This window comes from Panulirus ornatus, chromosome 56 (genome assembly GCF_036320965.1).
Source record: "Panulirus ornatus isolate Po-2019 chromosome 56, ASM3632096v1, whole genome shotgun sequence".
Lineage (NCBI taxonomy): Eukaryota > Metazoa > Arthropoda > Malacostraca > Decapoda > Palinuridae > Panulirus > Panulirus ornatus.
Window position 1 is genome coordinate 16,128,707 of NC_092279.1, and position 20,084 is coordinate 16,148,790.

A 20,084-nucleotide genomic window follows, 5' to 3' on the forward strand; every position below is an offset into this window, starting at 1 on the left:
AATATATGGAAAATAGTACTAATCAACAAAGCCTATAAAAAACCTTAACTAACTTCCCCTCAGAGCCAAGATTTGCTGGAATTTCCAATGTTATGATTGGAATACAACATGGAATGATTTACCAATTAAGAGTATTTGGGAACAAAATATGTGGGGCCCATTGGAACAACGCAACTCGTAGTCATGGTAATATGAAGTTGGAGTCTCTGGAAACATTTCCAGTGGCTTGTTAAAGGTGAGGCACTGGGGGCCAAGTAGCGGCACTGGAGTTCATCAGTTATGGAGACTATTTTGCCATGGCCACCCACTCGAGGGGGCTCCCAAGGGGGACAGGCGTCAGACACATGTATTGACAGAACAGACAAACCAAGGATTAAATTGTGCACTAAATTAAAAAATATGTAAACAAAAAGACATCTGGAAGTGACTCTCTTTACAAATTTCTCGCATCACGCAATTGTCCTGCAGTTTTCTTTTTTATATTTATTAATAAGTTGACACATGTCAATACAACAGCAAAAATACATATGTGAAGGTTAATATTCCAACAACTTACTTCTTGATATTTCCTTTCCTATCCTCTTGGTGTGATACTTTGACGATATGTCAATTAACTTGAACACCCAAAACACATAAAGTCTACACTTTCTGCCACACACGAATTAAAATAACGTATCAAATAAGAATAACCAAAACGCCTGAAGTTCCTTCGTTACAATTATCCAAACCTTCCTAATGTACTAAGAGATACTCCAAAGTACGTCTTGAACCCAACTTGCCATTTGCCACTATCCAAACGTGTTTCACTCATGATTATGAACACAATTATACATTTAGCAAGATAGAAGGCCTGTTCTAATCTATAATTATTGTGTTTCGTACCAATTTCAGTGAAGACATCATTACATCGCTCTGCAAATGTGAAAAAGAAGAATTGGAAAGATCTGGCAAGTTACGGCTTAGTAGGAAAATTACTATTTTCTTACGTACTAAAAACAACCCAGTATCTGTTAATATTCTATCTATCTCTATATGAGAAATACAGTCATGATCAGATGATACAACATGAAATACAAAGACAGAAATTCCAACATTAATTTTACTACTTAGGACGGAGTGCCGCAAGGTATGTACCTTCGTACCCGGGTCCCTTTTCAGTTTTCACGATAACTGGGTTGAAATAACCAAGCAAAACATTCCCCTTTTCTCTAGTTTAATACAAAAGACAACATATTCCAATTTGACATATCCATCAGATAGTATGCAGTAGGCCATAGTGCTTCTGTTTCCTACTCCATAATCCACATCACTTTCAAAGAAAAATGTAAAAACAATATCTGAAAAATTACCTAAGCTTATCATCAGATTGGAAACTTCTTGGTTAGATTCGAATGACCAGCAGACGCTAGATCTTGTATAGTCTCATAATAAGCATCATTAATATTATTAAAATAAAGGAGCGGCAGATATGAAAGAGGAGGGGCTAATCACCCAGCCTACTGTTATAAGTTTGGTGCAGCTGATGTGATCGTATTCCACTGGGAGTTTATGTAAAGTGTGAGATATATCTGCCACGTAATTACAATAAATTCAAGTCAAAAGCAATGTTAAGTTACCGCGCTCGGGTTGTCGAGTGCTTGACTGACGTGGAGACTGGTGTGGCACTGGGCAAAAAATTGTGCCCTTATTTGAGTACTGTGTTCAACTTTGGTCACCCTAACGGAGGGAAAAAAGGAGACAGGTGACAATACAGAAGAAAGCTACCTAAATGATTCCTGGACTGGCAAACAAATCATGGAAGGCCGACTTCAACGACTTAAATTAATTAGCTGAAGAAAAGGATAAAAATTCATCTTATTGTTAAAAGTATTCAAAATTATCAGATGTCTCAATCTTGGTATCAACTATCTAGTTATGGATAGACTCGTCTGATTTTGTCCGTAATAATGGATACAAACTCGTGGGAAAAAGTTTTCATCTATTAAGGCGAGATACTTCCGTAAGATTGTTGATATATGGAATGATTTACCAATTAGACCATTTTAGAGCAAAATAAGTGGAACCCATAGGATAAACTTGGGTAGACTTCTAGTTCAACCATTCCATGATTCACCCCAGCGTTTCTCAAAAGCGATCACACCAGGGGACCTAATATTAGTATGAGATAGTTAAGGGCGTGGTATATATACATGGGCGGTCGTGAGTGGACACATGCGTGGAGGTGTGGACTAGAGTTTCGAGGTGCAGTCTAGGGAGAGGAGGCGCCATCGTCCACACACGCTCCCCAACGGTGTCGTCGGCCGGTTATCGTGCCTCCTGCCACCCCACACCAAGGCGGTACAGTACACGCCAGACAGACATGGTATACCCCATCGCCATACTCTTTTACAACAGACATTTGAACATTTTCTTCCGTTTTCTATAATTTATATATGAGCTTTCATACTCTCGTGTCGTAAAGTGTTTCTCGTTCACACCAGTGCTTTATAGGTTCCTGCCCTACATATGGTAAGAGATTCACCTTCACACCCTGCACTTTATGAAATGAAAAAGTCCTGTTTCTATCATATTCATATTCCCACTCATTCTCATTTATAACTTACTTCAATATTTGCCAAATTTACAACTAGATATTAAACATTCATAGCAGAAATTAGTAGATTTTAGGTTCGCCATCCTAACACCCTCTCAGTTGGCTTACATATACTACATACATCCGGACACACACAAGGAGGTGTGAGGGTGGCCTTACCGGTAGGAATCCAGGTTGACATGACGCCCACCACGCCACCCTGGGTCCCAGGCAACTTCCACGTGGAGGACAGCACCCTGGTGGCATGTGTGGTGTCTGGGGTGACGACCCTGGTGTGTGGGGTGGTGGCCAGCGCCGGGGTGTTTCTGGGGAAGGTCCCCAGAGGCACCACCCGTAGACTCACGGGAACCAGGGTTCTCTTGTGCTCCTACGTGGCCGCGGGACTAATCCACCTGTTCGGCTTCACGCCCATCCTCCTCGCTGCCGTCGTTCACAACAACAGGAGACTGGTAAGGGAGCTTATTTGCCTCTTTGTGACGCCATTGTGACACTGGTGGCCTTTTGTGACGCCAGTGTGACAATGGTGGCCTCTTGTAACTCCAGTGTGACATTGGGAGCCTCTCGTAATTAAATCTCCATTTGTACTGTACGGGGAGGAGGTTTTACACTCGTAGGGGTCCCATCTTTTGAACACTACTATCATACAACCTCTTGAATTTATGCATGATGTCTGCATTAACCACGTCCTCAGACAATCTGTCCCAATCATACACTATTCTTATACTAAAGAAGCATTTCTTTACATCCTTATTTACAAGTTTCTCACGTATTTTCATGTTATTTCCTTTGGTTCTCTAGTACATGCACCTCTCAAAGTACTCTTCGCTGTCCACTTCGGCTCTTTAAGAAAAATTAAAGGTTGTGACCAGGCCGCCTCTCGCTCTTCTTTTCAGCTTTTCCCTGTAGCTTAAGCTCTCTTAATTCTGGTGACCCCTGTAGCTTACTTCTCTTAATTCTGGTACCATCTTTATTGTTCTCATATGGAACTTCTCTGGGAGTTCTTTGTGCTTTCTTTTTTTTGGTGCAGTGACCAGACCTGGGAAGCATGTTCTAGCTTTAGTCTTATCTAAGATATGAATAGCTAGCTAAATATTTCTTAATCCGGATACTTGAAAGCTATTTTGATATTTGCCGGCAGACAGTTTGTCCCACTTATTTTCCTAATATTGGACTCTAGCGACAGATTAGAGACGATTCCTATTCCCAAGTCCCTCACACATAGAAGCTTGAAGCTTACTTCTTGCTAGGTAATAGCCAGTGTGATACTAATGGCCTTTTGTGACGCCTTTGTAACACTGGTGGCTTCTTGTGACGCCAGAATGACACTGGTGGCCTCTTGTAACGCCAGAGTGTACCCTAGGGGCCTCTTGTGACGTCAGTGTGACACTAGTGACCTCTTGTGACGCTAGTGTGACACTAGTGGCCTCCTGTGATGCCTGGATGACACTAGTGGCTTCTAGTGACGCCAGAGCGACACTGGTGGCCTCTTGTGACACTAGTGTGATATGGCCGCGTATGACGGAACATGTCTTACCCCTAGTACACACACACACACACACACACACACATTCACTTCCTGTCACAGACCCGGTAAACGCTACCGATTAAAAGTTATAATTTGATGAGTCTGATAATTTTTATGAGCTTAATAACTTTAAAAACAAGAGGTTAATTGCAGAGGAGACCAGGTGTGGGGGGGAGGAGGGTTATATTGCTCGCGCTGCCAATTATCAACTTGTAAATGGCCGTCCAAATGAAGGGTCAGGGCGGCAGAGTAGCGACTACCTACATGCTAGTTCTTCCGACGAGATTTAGCATGAGAGAGAGAGAGAGAGAGAGAGAGAGAGAGAGAGAGAGAGAGAGAGAGAGAGAGAGAGAGAGAGAGAGTACATGTTCTGTTGCACGAAGAGTTGATAGAGAAGATTCAGAGGGGATAATAAAGATGGCACCAGAATTAAGAGAGCCGAGTTACAGGAAAGGCCAGAAGCCTTGAATTTGCCCACTATAGATGAGAGAGGAGTGAGGGCTTACCTGATAAAATCACATTGATAACAGACAATGAATCAGTTCTTTCAAAAGATGTAGGGATAGAACAACCAGAGAACATAACATGAAGTTATGCAAGATTGAAGAAAAAGTTGTACAAACGTACTTTTATAGTATGAGAGTGGCGGATGAATGGAATGTACTGTTCACAGTTACATGGCAAATGTGAGTTTAAAAAGTTGTATGACAGTAGAAAGTGTTCAAGAGATGGGGCCCCACGAGTGTGAGACTCCCTCCCAGTACAGTACAAATGGGTAATTACAACCACACACATGCACATACATACGTCCTTCGAAATCTCTTAATCTTTTACACACCAAACTTCCAGTTGGCCTTTATTTTTGATATCTATAAACGCAGAATGGTAACGAGACCAGTGGTATTGACTGATCACTCGATACTACATAGATATACTTGAACGAGTGACTGACACTCCTTAAGAAATGGCCAGGCCATTATAGCCAGTGCTCGTACCGTCGTAGTAAAGAGGTCGAACACCATCTAATTTTTTGATGCTGACCTCTTGTCACGCAGATGTATAGAGCAGTGAGCCATGACAGTAAACGCCCACGGTAACAAAATGACACAAGTGGTCTGTCAGTGACCTCAACAAACAATCTTGGCTCATGTGCGTTGAGGTACAAGGGAGAAGGACGACCCTATGACAGTCACATGTAAGGTCTTGGTCTTGCCACGACACACTGATGACAAGTGGACGAACTGTGTCTCTTCGGAGAAATAAACATATAGTACGCCGACACCTTCGCGAGGTGGATAGGATTTCACCGTTTAGCTACCAGCTCGTAACATTGATTGCCTCTCAGAGTAACACAGTTGAGAGGACTTTAATTAGTGATTTCCCTTAAGGAGGAGTTACTATAATGTATTGCTGAGGCTAGAGAGAGAGAGAGAGAGAGAGAGAGAGAGAGAGAGAGAGAGAGAGAGAGAGAGAGAGAGAGAGAGAGAGAGAGAGAGCCCACGAGTCATTTTCTTGAACGTGTGTATCCCTTTTCGTCATTATGTAAAAGCTGTTATACGCTGAAGCATGACTCAACCTCCGGTTATTCGCATCGACTTGACACGCATGTGCTTCATGAACAGATCTGTAACACCTCAGATCTGTAGCCAGAATGCTGAAATGAAGTTTCGTTAACTACAAAGACAAACCATCTGGCAAGCTATAGCTATTAACCTGCAGTTTATTTTAGCTGCTAGAACGCACTGAAAACAGACTCTCGGGAATCACGCCACCATGGATATGCTAAATAACTGTCAGCTTTGGCTGAAGGTGTTGGAGTGAGTGGTTGATCCTAAGAGGAACGTCAACAACAGAGGGTTCTACGGCCCCTGACCAGGTGAGTGTTGATCATCTGATATGCTTTGATTAAATGATGCCCTTTGACAAGCCGGCGCGCGCGTTCGATAGGTAATGCTCTTGTGTTTTTAGCAATAGGTTGTCATTTCGTTTATAGGCTTTGCTCGGAGACTAAAGATCTAGCTGCAAGCTTACGATAACATTGAAAGGTTTCACTGGTGTAATAACTGACAGCTGGGAAAGTTTGCGTGACGCCAGCGTCCACTGGGGTAAGAGGGTCTTGTATACTTACTTCACCCCTGTACACAGATAACGACTCTGCCCAGATAAGGTCCAAAACTTGTACACGCCACTATATTTAGCCGTAGTTCTGATGATGCGGTACAGACCTCACGACCGAGCCACTGGACACCTCTGAAAAGAAGACATAACTTCTAACACCCAAGATGTTATCTTGCTCATGATAACGCATAGCTTGTGTTTATCGAGGGAAGGCGACGCTAGTTCTTGACTTTAGTTATGTCAGCGTGGCTCAGTTGATGGTACTTTATGACTGTTCTTGTGCGACGCACAGCTTGGGAATGAACTGCAAGGTGGCTGGGGGCATGCAGCACACGGGTCGTCTTCGTCTCCAGGCATTGGTGCAGACTGACTGTCGTAGAAGACTCCCGAGGGTTTTCGGGGAACGTTGTGGCCACTAACCCACTGACGAATATCCTACGAGTCTCATGGGTCTGGAGACTAAACGAGTATTTACCATAATCTCTGGGGAAAACGAGCGTCGAGTACACCTGCATGTTGTGGGGTACAATGGGAACGTTGATGTACGAGGTATCGAGCGCTCACGCAGGAGTAGAAGTGACGCGAGCCTTTTCTCCTGAGAGTCGTGGTTTTCCTAATGGTACGAAAGCACTCAACACATACAGCCGTTTATCTTCGTTGGCCTATGTTAGTCTGGCTGAATCTCGGGCGAGACACCAGAGGAAATCTTTCACTGTACTTGGACGACATGAATTTACGGGTCTAGAATGATTTTTCATACGAGAGGCAGTGCATTCTTCACCACTTCTTATCTCCGTGAGTTTCGCATGTATATGAAATCCCCTTTCCCGCAAAAAATATCCCTGTTGGGGAAATGGTCTGGAACACCTGTGCACAAGATATGACATGGGAGCAACTGTCTGTGGTGCGCCAAGTTCCCTCCCACAGGAACATGTTAAAGGCACCGGCACCATGAGTCGATTCTAATGTTTACCTCCTCGATGCTCAAAATCTAAGACCATTCGAAGGTTTCATCCTCATGACCCCCTACCATCTTTTTCCTTCTAGGGTCCCAGAGCTGTGGCTGGGATTGAGGTTATTTTTCATCACGTCCTGTGCAGCTGACGTCTGTCTTGGAGGGCAGCTGGACCGTCGTATGGGAAGTACTTACACGAGTGTTCTGCAGGTATAAGCCTTCGGCGATCCAAAATACGACCCTTGGGTAAGGTTATGATGGCCTAGCCTTTAACCTGAACCTTACTAGTCAGGTCAGTGGTTGTATTATCATCCTCAACAGACAATAGATTTCCGTCCTCTTTGAAATGTTTTCACTGATACTGTCCAGCCGCGGAGCTGCTTCGTTAACATTTGCCAGAATTTAAGACATTACCTTCGTCTCAGAGTGGTGGTGATTGGTGGGTCCTCTTTCTCTGTTGATGGTCGTCACCGTGTCCACCTGAGGCCATGAGGGTAGGTACTTTCTACTGTGGGTCCGACACATGGTTCATACACACTTCTGTGTTGTGTCTGCTAGGTGGCAGTTGAGCATGTTGCTCGGGGTGCTACACCTGAGAGGTGGCCAGTCACAGATTTTGTTTAAGGAACTTCTCAGAGGCAAATGATTGGCAGGTTGTTCCGGGTACGTCTGGTAAATAATTAGCAGGTTGTCCTGGCACGTCTGATAGATCGGTAATTAGCAGCTTGTTCAAGATACGTTTGACAGATAGGAAGTGAGCAGTTTCTCCTAAGCACTTCTGACGGAGAGATAATTAGCAGGTTGTTCTGGGTACGCCTGATGGTAAGACAGTGTGCGAATCGTGCAAAGGATGTTGTCAGTCAGCCAGGAGATGACATCTGTCTCCAGGCAGAGTTTCCGATTCAAAAACACACTCTAGAAGCTGGGGGTGCATCACTTTGTTCATGGTTTATGAGAGAGGCATTGCATTCCATTCAGCGCATCGCATCTCTCGTGGATTCCACTTCGAGCATCCATTCGGAGCATTTCCGTGGACGATTAAGTATGAAGATTCTACCGATGCTGTTGCCTGAAGCATACGACCGGGAGCATGGTTCTCAGGGGGTGTCTCCCTTGGAAGCATTCAACCCGGAGCATTCCCTCGCCAACACCATCCACCGTTACGACTAGGCTTGTGGTGATTTTGTTTTCATCATAAATCATTAACTCCGGTAAACACGATCCAGTAGTACATGTCCGTGTTTATGGCTGCCGTGGGGCGGACACCCATCGACCCGGTCCTCGGCCACGACTTTCATTTTCTGAAATAAGGGCAGTAGCTGGCAGTGACAAAGGCGGCGGGTCTGAGATGAATGGAGGCTAAGTTGGCGTGAGGGGTGGAGTGTCGCTCAATGGATCAGATAGGGGCGGGTGAGCCGCCTGTGGGGCTGTGCCTCCCGATTCCTTGCCTCATCCCTTAGTTCGACTCCCCTTTAATGTTTGCGATGAAGCGACCCGACCGTTTGTGTGTGTATGATGACGGGGTGGGAGTCACACAAGCCCATGGATACCCATTCGTTAATATTTCAGTGGTAATATTGAGATATGGTGTATATTACCTTCACTTGCTTGGTATGTGAGAAAGGAAGTGTACATGTCTGTACTAATATATATATATATATATGGGATGTATTTAGGGAATCAGTGATGGATTGCGCAAAAGATGCTTGTGGCATGAGAAGAGTGGGAGGTGGGCTGTTTAGAAAGGGTAGTGAGTGGTGGGATGAAGAAGTAAGAGTATTAGTGAAAGAGAAGAGAGAGGCATTTGGACGATTTTTGCAGGGAAAAAATGCAATTGAGTGGGAGAAGTATAAAAGAAAGAGACAGGAGGTCAAGAGAAAGGTGCAAGAGGTGAAAAAAAGGGCAAATGAGAGTTGGGGTGAGAGAATATCATTAAATTTTAGGGAGAATAAAAAGATGTTCTGGAAGGAGGTAAATAGGGTGCGTAAGACAAGGGAGCAAATGGGAACTTCAGTGAAGGGCGTAAATGGGGAGGTGATAACAAGTAGCGGTGATGTGAGAAGGAGATGGAATGAGTATTTTGAAGGTTTGTTGAATGTGTCTGATGACAGAGTGGCAGATATAGGGTGTTTTGGTCGAGGTGGTGTGCAAAGTGAGAGGGTTAGGGAAAATGATTTGGTAAACAGAGAAGAGGTAGTAAAAGCTTTGCGGAAGATGAAAGCCGGCAAGGCAGCAGGTTTGGATGGTATTGCAGTGGAATTTATTAAGAAAGGGGGTGACTGTATTGTTGACTGGTTGGTAAGGTTATTTAATGTATGTATGACTCATGGTGAGGTGCCTGAGGATTGGCGGAATGCGTGCATAGTGCCATTGTACAAAGGCAAAGGGGATAAGAGTGAGTGCTCAAATTACAGAGGTATAAGTTTGTTGAGTATTCCTGGTAAATTATATGGGAGGGTATTGATTGAGAGGGTGAAGGCATGTACAGAGCATCAGATTGGGGAAGAGCAGTGCGGTTTCAGAAGTGGTAGAGGATGTGTGGATCAGGTGTTTGGTTTGAAGAATGTATGTGAGAAATACTTAGAAAAGCAAATGGATTTGTATGTAGCATTTATGGATCTGGAGAAGGCATATGATAGAGTTGATAGAGATGCTCTGTGGAAGGTATTAAGAATATATGGTGTGGGAGGCAAGTTGTTAGAAGCAGTGAAAAGTTTTTATCGAGGATGTAAGGCATGTGTACGTGTAGGAAGAGAGGAAAGTGATTGGTTCTCAGTGAATGTAGGTTTGCGGCAGGGGTGTGTGATGTCTCCATGGTTGTTTAATTTGTTTATGGATGGGGTTGTAAGGGAGGTAAATGCAAGAGTCCTGGAAAGAGGGGCAAGTATGAAGTCTGTTGGGGATGAGAGAGCTTGGGAAGTGAGTCAGTTGTTGTTCGCTGATGATACAGCGCTGGTGGCTGATTCATGTGAGAAACTGCAGAAGCTGGTGACTGAGTTTGGTAAAGTGTGTGGAAGAAGAAAGTTGAGAGTAAATGTGAATAAGAGCAAGGTTATTAGGTACAGTAGGGGTGAGGGTCAAGTCAATTGGGAGGTGAGTTTGAATGGAGAAAAACTGGAGGAAGTGAAGTGTTTTAGATATCTGGGAGTGGATCTGTCAGCGGATGGAACCATGGAAGCGGAAGTGGATCATAGGGTGGGGGAGGGGGCGAAAATTTTGGGAGCCTTGAAAAATGTGTGGAAGTCGAGAACATTATCTCGGAAAGCAAAAATGGGTATGTTTGAGGGAATAGTGGTTCCAACAATGTTGTATGGCTGCGAGGCGTGGGCTATGGATAGAGATGTGCGCAGGAGGATGGATGTGCTGGAAATGAGATGTTTGAGGACAATGTGTGGTGTGAGGTGGTTTGATCGAGTAAGTAACGTAAGGGTGAGAGAGATGTGTGGAAATAAAAAGAGCGTGGTTGAGAGAGCAGAAGAGGGTGTTTTGAAATGGTTTGGGCACATGGAGAGAATGAGTGAGGAGAGATTGACCAAGAGGATATATGTGTCGGAGGTGGAGGGAACGAGGAGAAGAGGGAGACCAAATTGGAGGTGGAAAGATGGAGTGAAAAAGATTTTGTGTGATCGGGGCCTGAACATGCAGGAGGGTGAAAGGAGGGCAAGAAATAGAGTGAATTGGAGTCATGTGGTATACAGGGGTTGACGTGCTGTCAGTGGATTGAAGCAAGGCATGTGAAGCGTCTGGGGTAAACCATGGAAAGCTGTGTAGGTATGTATATTTGCGTGTGTGGACGTGTGTATATACATGTGTATGGGGGGGGGGTTGGGCCATTTCTTTCGTCTGTTTCCTTGCGCTACCTCGCAAACGCGGGAGACAGCGACAAAGTATAAAAAAAAAAAAAAAAAAAAAAAAAAAATATATATATATATTCCCATCATCATGCTATGCACTTGAATTCCATATCTTAAGACCTGTGTGGTGTGAGTGTTTGGCTATGCACCCACTAGGGTATTGTGTTATGGTGTAGAGGCGGACGCACAGGTAGCGCTGTTAATCCGATTGGCTGGTGAAGAGATGAAGCGCATATTCTCAACCACTGATTTAGATGTCGATGTCTGGTCACGTGCCATAGGGTGTGGACACTTGGTGTCGTTACTGCATCTTGGAAGTACTGTGTTACCTTCTTAGGCTGATCTCTCGGTGGTTGCTCGTATGCGACTTGGGGACGTTTCTCTTTGGGAAAGGGAGGGTCAAGAATCACCTTACCAGCATCAAACTACAGTAGAAACGTTGAAATTTATCTTCAACCAATCACATGAAGCTTGTCAAAGGAACAACCTGCCCCTCACCCCCTCACTGATTACGCCCTCAGCCAATCAACAGAACGCTTACGTACGACCAACCATTGGCTTACCCTCGTGTACAGGTGCACGTACTTCTAGATTACAGAACTGCTGTATTTATACGCTGTAAAGTCATGCAGGTTTCTTATACTTTATACCTTTTATTGACAGGAGATAGAGAGTTGGGCGTGCAGCGTGGGATGGCTGGCATGGACGTGGGCGTGGGCGGTGCAGGTGGTGGGCGTGGTAAGCATCAGCTACGAGCGGTACAGGGCCGTCACCAGACCCATGGCTGACCCCCTGGCCACCCGCCTGGCCCTCCTCCTGGCCGGTAGGTCCCTCCACATACTGTACCACGTCCCTCTACACTGTACCACGTTCCTCCACATACTGTACCACGTCCCTCTACACTGTACCACGTTCCTCCACATGCTGTACCACGTCCCTCTACACTGTACCACGTTCCTCCACATGCTGTACCACGTCCCTCTACACTGTACCACGTTCCTCCACATGCTGTACCATGTCCCTCTACACTGTACCACGTTCCTCCACATGCTGTACCACGTCCCTCTACAATGTACCACGTTCCTCCACATGCTGTACGACGTCCCTCTACACTGTACCACGTTCCTCCACATACTGTACCACGTCCCTCTACACTGTGCCACGTCCCTCTACACTGTACCACGTCCCTCTACACTGTACCACGTTCCTTCACATGCTGTATCACGTTCCTCCACATGCTGTACCACGTCCCTCTACACCGTACCACGTTCCTCCACATGCTGTACCACGTTCCTCCACATGCTGTACCACGTCCCTCTACCCTGTACCACATCTCTCCACACTGCACCATATCCCTCCACACACTGCACCACGTCCCTCCGCACAGTCTAAAACAAAATATTTTCTTTTTTGACATTCGTCCTGTGTGTATCATTTTGTCTCTTGGTTTGTGGACTGTTTCTTTTTATTCCACCCTCTGGGAGCAGCGATGGGAGACTCACACGACGGAGGGAGATGGTAGGCGCGGGACTTCACTCAGTGGCTGCTCCCCTTTTGCCCGCCAATTTCCCTTGATTTTGGCGAGACACGACCAATATGGTGTATGGTCACTCTGGCCTACCCTTACCAGCCCCGACACCATGTGGGCCCCAGGGCCTCCCGTGGGGGACCCAGTGACTTCCCTGATGTTCACGGAATCATGATGGGTTTAAGGGAACGAGTTCATTAACAGTTTCCACCATCTTAAGAATGGGACCAGGCAGCCAGTAACACTGTGTTCTATTATGTTGACAGCACATCGACCCCAGTATACCACATCGTTCCATTTCACTCTATTCCTTGTATTACCCAGAAAGTCTGTAACACTGTACTCTATTGTCCAGGTAGCCAGTTACACTGTGTTCTATTGCCCAGGCAGCCAATTCGTGTGTTCTGTCTCCCATGCAGCCAGTAATACTGTATTCTGTCAACCAGGTAGCCAATTACACTGTGTTCTATCGCCCAAGCAGCCAGTTTCGCTGTGATCTCTTACTCAAACGCAGACGGATGTATAACCTAGGTAGTGGTGCTGACATGATTATCATTTTAAGTTGATTTATAATATTGACATGTCCTCCATGTGGGGTTAGCCTCATGGCGGATCTACCATGAGTAGCTGACGTTCTACAATGAGTGGCTGACACTCCCCGTTGAATGGCTGACATTCTTGTGCTCAGTGTGTGATGTTCCCTGCTGAATGGCTGACGTTCCCTGCTGAATGGCTGACGTTCCTTGCTGAATGGCTGACGTTCCCTGCTGAATGTCTGACGATCTGTGCTCAGTAGGTGACGTCCTCTGCCTAGTAGACCGTTTCAGCAGGTGTGGGTGTGTGCAGGGTTGTCGTGGGTGTGTGGGGGAGTGGTTGCCGTCCTGGTGGCTGGGGGTCTTCCACACTCCGTCCTCAAGCTCGCGTGCGCTCCCGCCATCGACGCCCATCACCCAGACCTCGACTTCCTGAAGGCCTTGGTGTTCGTGGTGACCCCTGGAGGCCTGCTGGGATACTGTATCCTCGGTAAGTGGCCAAGATGCATCACCCGTTACTTATGATAAGTGGCCAGGACATAAATTACGTATTGTAAGTGGCTAGGATACGCCATCTGTGGTAAGTGGCCAGGATATGTTACCTGAGGTAAGTGGCTAGGATATGTTACCTGTGGTTTAGTGGCCTGCATACGCCTACATACACTGCCATTAGCAAGCGACTCAACCAAGATGCATTTTCTGGTGAGTGACTTGACCAAGTTGTCCTCAGTGAGTGACCTAACTAAACTAGCGTCAGTGCGTGTTCTGCCAGCTGCCCTTAAGGAAATAAAAAGTTCATTGGTGGTGCAACCGTCACCCCTCACTGTGTGGTTTAGTATCCAGTGTTTATCAAAGACATTAGCATACCGATACTTCACTTATAACCACTGTGCCTTCCTTCTGCAGGGTACCTGTGGGTGCGGACCATTGTGGTTGCCAGGCGCCAGGGCTGCATCCTCGCGGGCAACAATGACGAGGCAGACAGAAAGGCGTCGGACGTGGGCGTGGGATCATGTGGGCGGTCGCAGTGTCCCTGTCACGGTGAGGTCGAGCTGGTAACGGTTTCCCGCAGCTCCGGCGCCTTCTGCCCCTCCTGCGTCAGCCGCGGCTGGTGGACTTTGACGCCCAAGCCACAAGACCGCTTACAGGTTAGCCACGATAGGTCAGGGGTCGCAAGTCACCTCTCAGAGGTTAGTTATGACGAGTCAGCTTCTATTAGTTACCTCTCGCAGGTCAGTTCTCATAGGAATAGATAGACACATACAAGGCTGTGCACAATCGCCAGTACACACATTAATAGATAAGGTTGGGACTCGTTCACTCGACTGCCAATCCGTTAATTTACGTCGTGAAAAAAAAACGCGGTACTGAGAGAACTTTAAAACTGGGCTCTTTCACACGGACGCGAGTGGGAAGATTTCCTGTAGCTAAGGGCGGATGCAACACGTCTGTACCGCTAGCACGCGACGGGTCATGACACGCCGAGCGTAGCTCAAAACGTTCATATACCGACGGAGCATTTCAGAGGAGCGGGTTTATGTCAGATGGGTCAGTTATGGTTCATCTCTAGAAGGGGTATAGTACGCAGTAAAGGTTTCATGAACGTTTAATTTGCTCGATAATTCATTCAGCTTCAAACTTACGTCAAATTTTATGGTCTAATTCCTGGCAAAGTCCTTGATGTCTGATTCTAATAATTTGGTCTAACACTTACAATAATTTGGATGCTTTTATTTCAGGTATAGAAATCTAAGCCCGCTGGGTAAGTATACGGGACTCGGATACGAAGGACTGAAATAAAACGAAATTGGGGGCCAAGCGGTGAAATCCCGTCGCTACGTCTTCGCTGACCAATTTCCATTTTTAAGAAAGGTCATAGTAAATAGGGGAGCAAGAAAGAGCTTATTCTCGCTCCAAGAAACGGTGCAAGTGAATGAAGATACACTGGCTACAGCATACTCAGCAGTACGTTCTAAACCTACCAACAAAAGGAAAGAGGTTCACTCGAGTAGAGGATACTACAATTTATGGAAAGTAATACTGAAGAAATGGATAAAGATCATTTTTCATGTCCATGTTGCCATCAGTACGGTCTCTAAATGAACAACAGAAAATCGATTTCAGAGTGCGGGTCATAATTGCATTACAGAAAATCAAAACAACGCAATAGGAACCTACTGAATCCAGTCATGATTTCCAAGTATATATACATCCATTTAACATAATCCACTGATGTTCTCACACCATCACTTTCCTACAGTAACATACACAACACTTTGGACCGTCAACCTTAATATACGCTCAGTAAATATATCAAAAATACTCTACATTTAAAATCAATTTTTCGTCTGATTTTTTTTCATTTATAAATACATTCTCCGTTACTTCAAAAGCAGTTGAGCATGTATGTTTACTTATGAATAGTACACAAATTTGTACGAAAACAAAATATTTTTTACGTTATAAATATTGATAAATGGTTTCGTCTAAATCGGTTGAAGATTCAATTTTTTTTTTTTTTTATAAAAGACACTAGTTTTTTTTTACCCGACTAAACACTTACCTTACAATTATTGCCAAAGCTTCATCAGGAGGGATGGAGGGTATTATGTTTCCATCTTGTAGCATTAGTTAATCTTTCACTTTTAAACAAATGTTCTTCAAAAGTAGGATATGTCATACGAAGTTAAGAGAAGATATTGACTTCATCAGCTTTTAGTTCTGCATGTGTAAAATGCACCTCCCGGTAATCTGCTGTTTAGTGGATGAATCCACCTTAACGACATCTATTCTTCATAACTTTTTTCAGCAAGTACACATAGATGACTCTTTTCTTGACGTCCTCCATTATGAAGAGTGGAGGGCGCACTGATCATGGAACACCCTCCCGTGAAAGGCTGACAAAATTGCTCCCGCCGAACTGCGAGGGTTTTTCACGGGACATGAGCTCACACTTTGTGAACAGTGGACCGTGATGCCCTAGCTTCCTCTCTCAAGCCAGCTCTTACAGATTGGCACGATGAACACAAACAATGCTGTACACAATTGGCAGTACACACATTAATAAACATGGTTACACTGAACACTATACACACTTAGAAATCTACAAAAAAAAAGTTCACAGACCTCGGCACACAACGTCACCATACGTTACACCTTGGTCCACGACTGATCACAAAACATTACTGGTGGCTTCAACTATCCGTTGAGAGCTTCTCGGTATATTGGTGTGTCGTGAAGATTGGAGATAACCACAGAATGATACTAGTCAGTTTGCTATGGATTTTCTTCCCAGGTGGAGCTACCACGGGAGGTAGAGACAAGCTCTTTCCTATACTCTGACCTTCCCGTTACCTTTAAACCTATGGGTACGCATCTTTACTATCATGTAACGGCTCAAGTTTTTTTTCCTTCAGTTTTCTTTTTTCATATTTCAAGGTCTCGCTTTCAATCACATTTCTGACTTATACGCAAACAATACTACATACTTTTTAAATATGGGTTGGTAGGAGACCTCAACCTATAACACTCCAGACGTCTTAGGAGATAATAACTAGTTGGATTGTACTAAAGAATTTAGGCTTAAGCTAAGCACTGGAGTTTCTAACGCGAGGTAGCGTTAAGAACAGAGAACTGAACCTTAGAGAGAATATCCCCACTTGGCTCTCTTCTGCGTTCCTTCTTTTGAAAAATAAAAAAACGAGAGGGGGTATTCCAGACAGCAAGTATGAATTATGAACATGTGTATATGTCTGTGTATACGTTGAAATGTATAGGTATGTATATGTGCGTGTGTGGAAGTGTATGTATATACATGTGTATGTGGGTAGGTTGGACCATTCTTTCGTCTGTTTCCTTGCGCTACCTCACTAATGCGGGAGACAGCGACAAAGTATAATAAATACATATATAACTAGGAAACGTATCATAATATATCTTCATCGTCTGTCATGCAGAGGGATCTAATAATGACCATAATTATTTTGCAGGCTTTGGTACGTCCTCTAGGGCAATGGACAGCCCCGCTGCTGGTCCACAGTACATCGTCCAGCATGGGGAAACACATTCCTTCTACCGCCAGCGACACCACCCAGAAAATGGTACTGGCCCAGTCAGGGGGAGAGATGGGTGGATCACGGTGCCCTTCCCCTGCCCTGCCCGGACACGCCCCTGACCAGGAAGACACCTTCACTCTGGGAGGTGTTTATATAGGATCCCTCGAGTCTCACATCCGGGTAGGACAGCCTCCAGAACGCTACTGCACTAACCTTTTTACAATCTACATTTAATAGCATGAAAACCAGACATTTTTACATAACCAATCGCCGTTTCTCGCGTTACCGAGGTAGCGCCAGAAACAAAGAAAAGCCACATCCACTCACCATCTTCTGTTATGCAAAATATCTTCATTACATTACCAACAATGTATAAGTTTTTCGTGTCAGCTGTCTATTGAGAGGAGTCGGTATTTGTGTGGTCAAAGAAATATTGACGTTAAAACAGCATGGTTTACAAGATGATAAACATTTGCTTCTTCCCCATCTGTTCCTGTGCATTCCTCCACTGGTTATGTTGCAAAAGAGGTGTTTGACAACTTTCATCCAGATATCAGGCACCAGTCATGACCCCCATGCATCAGTCAGCCGACCTCATGGTCCAGGTTCTAGCAAAACATATGTACAATTGCACATGTACTCTTCTGGACTTCTCTTTCTACCTCCACTCCTCACAGTAACACTTTTCCCTCCTGGTTGCCCTATCTTCCCTAGTTACTCAAGTACCAAGTTTTTTATCGTTTATATTTACTTCCAAACTGTTCGAAACCACATCTTTTGATGCAAAATCACCAAATTTCTACTTAAGTTCACTAAAATTTCATCTTTCTGACATTATCCTTATATCTCTTCACCAGTAACTATTATCACGTTACCTTTCAGACACACCAGGCTATCTGCAGTGGCCTGAACTATCGAAGTCAGGGGTGCCAGACAGGAGAGATGGAGACCAGTCCACCCGTGATTGAATGGCGCATGCATCCCAGTGCATCGAGGGAGGAGTTGCCACAACGCCCCTCCCTGGCCCATGTTGGAGTGCAATGCATGGAGCTGTTGGAGGATACCACACTACGACTGCAGACCTCAGGTCTGGGGCAAGTGGAAGGGGATGTGTGTGTGCGGGATGCCAGGGCACGGCTCACAGGACGCACTCGTGTGGAGGCTGGTAGAGCCCGACCTGCCTTCGTAATGGCCCTTGTCCAAGCAATGTTTTGGCTACCTCTTCCTATAGCATCCCTCACACTGTACCTGATGCCCGTAGAGGTTGGATGGGCATGGCAGGTGATGCTGTTAACTCTCTCCTTCACCAGCCTGGCCCCGGCACTCGCCCCCGCTGCCTTCATCATAGCTGCTCGGTAATCACCGCATTGTCATCTTTATCATTGCCTCAGGCAGGGATGTGTTGTAAAAAATTGTATTCATGTCTCCAATTCAGTTGGTTAATATGTACACGTTTAGCATTTTTACTGTAATGTACATACTTTGTTCTGCAGGAATGACTGTAAACATGCATTTCTTGTGTTCAGTGGTAAGTGCATAGTGAAACACACTTACTGCCTTAAACACAAATATGATCCCCATATTTTCCACAATATACCAGACACCCAAACCAGGGTCTGTTCATTTCCAACCTTTTCATCCTTCACAGGTAAGTGATGTTCCTTCCTACAGGGTCAGAGGTCAGGGTTGCATACACCATCAGCAGACACACCATCACAGGATCACCCTACAGTGCTACCAGACACTATATTGCTAGCAGAGCTACCCTCAGACTACCCCACAGTACCGGCAGAGGTAACACCCTACAGTACAGGCAGCAGCACCACCTAAGGACCACCTTGCAGCAACAGCTTCACCCCAAAATCACCTTACAGTACCAGCATCAACCCAGGAACACCTTACAGTACCAGCAGCAGCATCACCTCAGGACCACCTTACAGTACCAGCAGCAGCATCACCCTAGACTACCATACAATACTGGCAGTGGCACCATCCTAGGACCACCCCACAGTACCAGCTGAAGCACCATCACAAGACAGCAGAGGCATCACCTTAAAAACCTACCACACAACACCAGGGCCATCCTACAGTGCTGGCAGAAGCACCACCCCAGAAAGACAGGAGTCCTGCAATGCTGCTGCAAGGAAGGCGAATCATTGTTCGGTCTCAAAATCCTATGGTTATTGTGTTCCCTAGTTGTGTTGAAGTTACTGTAGGTGGGAACAAACACTGCCGAGATCCCATCAGGGGTGGCCTGAGAGCTGTTGGTGTCCTAGACCATACAGTCAATTGGGGTCCTTGTAGAGGCTTAATTTTAATGATCTGTAAGAAAGCAGAACATCTTCGATTATGAATTCACTTTTCCCAGCCCATGAAACTGCAATGAAAGTACTTTAATACAATATTGAACGTAACATAAATCAAATCAAATAATAAATAGAACACAAAAACTGGAGGGGCCCTAAAGGGTAGGCACCAGGCAATTGCTCGGTTTGCTCTCCCCTAAGGCTGCCACAGGTCCCATGGTTGTTTCGAGAGCTGCAAGGGGAAGGATGTGTACTGAACACTCAAGGTCACTTTGCTTGAGAGATGTCACTGACAAGAGGAGATTGTATTTCTAAGGACAATGCCAGCAGTGCAGGTGTGGGTGAAGCTGAAAGAAAACACAGTTACCTGGGTCAAAGGTGTGCAAACTGAAAACCAATGAAGTGCTGGCTCACTATGCACCCGACACTAACCATCCTGATACCCAGGCAGGTATTGCCAGTAATATACCCCTCTGGTAAGTCCTTACCTTTGAAATATAGGTGAAAAACAACTTATTATCACATAAAACAACCTGATGTTACCACATTTTGCTTATTCCTGCCACTTTTTCACAGGTAAGTGGCACTTCATACGACATAAATCAACAGATGAATAA

At 45.2% G+C, this 20,084-nt stretch overlaps 2 protein-coding genes across 7 annotated transcripts in view; one reads left to right on the forward strand and one right to left on the reverse strand.

Moving 5' to 3' along the window:
- LOC139765942 (uncharacterized) overlaps positions 1-2,775 on the reverse strand; it is a 19,543-nt gene extending 16,768 nt beyond the window's left edge. Inside the window, exon 1 of one of the 6 annotated variants that reach the window (XM_071693942.1) lies at positions 2,753-2,775. Coding sequence is in view for 2 of the 6 variants with exons in the window: in XM_071693937.1 (XP_071550038.1) it covers positions 729-811 (83 nt within the window). In the remaining 4 variants the exon portion in view is untranslated. Of the gene's footprint in view, positions 1-122; positions 337-556; positions 827-882; positions 938-2,752 lie in introns of those variants that run through there. The other 5 variants (XM_071693941.1, XM_071693937.1, XM_071693939.1 and 2 more) reach the window with 5 other exon arrangements.
- Positions 2,773-20,084, forward strand: LOC139765939 (uncharacterized). Its single transcript, XM_071693930.1, has 7 exons — positions 2,773-3,042; positions 11,709-11,868; positions 13,420-13,596; positions 14,013-14,254; positions 17,096-17,341; positions 18,044-18,516; positions 18,810-20,084. The coding sequence occupies exons 1-7, from the start codon at positions 2,773-2,775 to the stop codon at positions 18,811-18,813; spliced, it is 1,572 nt and encodes a 523-aa protein (XP_071550031.1). The 3' UTR covers positions 18,814-20,084.

Excerpts from the sequence above, each read along its gene's own strand:
- LOC139765939 (XM_071693930.1), top strand. The coding sequence starts at position 2,773 with ATGACGCCCACCACGCCACCCTGGGTCCCAGGCAACTTCCACGTGGAG. Across the intron at positions 13,597-14,012 it reads GCTGGGATACTGTATCCTCG|GGTACCTGTGGGTGCGGACC; the intron begins GTAAGTGGCCAA and ends TTCCTTCTGCAG. Across the intron at positions 14,255-17,095 it reads AGCCACAAGACCGCTTACAG|GCTTTGGTACGTCCTCTAGG; the intron begins GTTAGCCACGAT and ends ATTATTTTGCAG.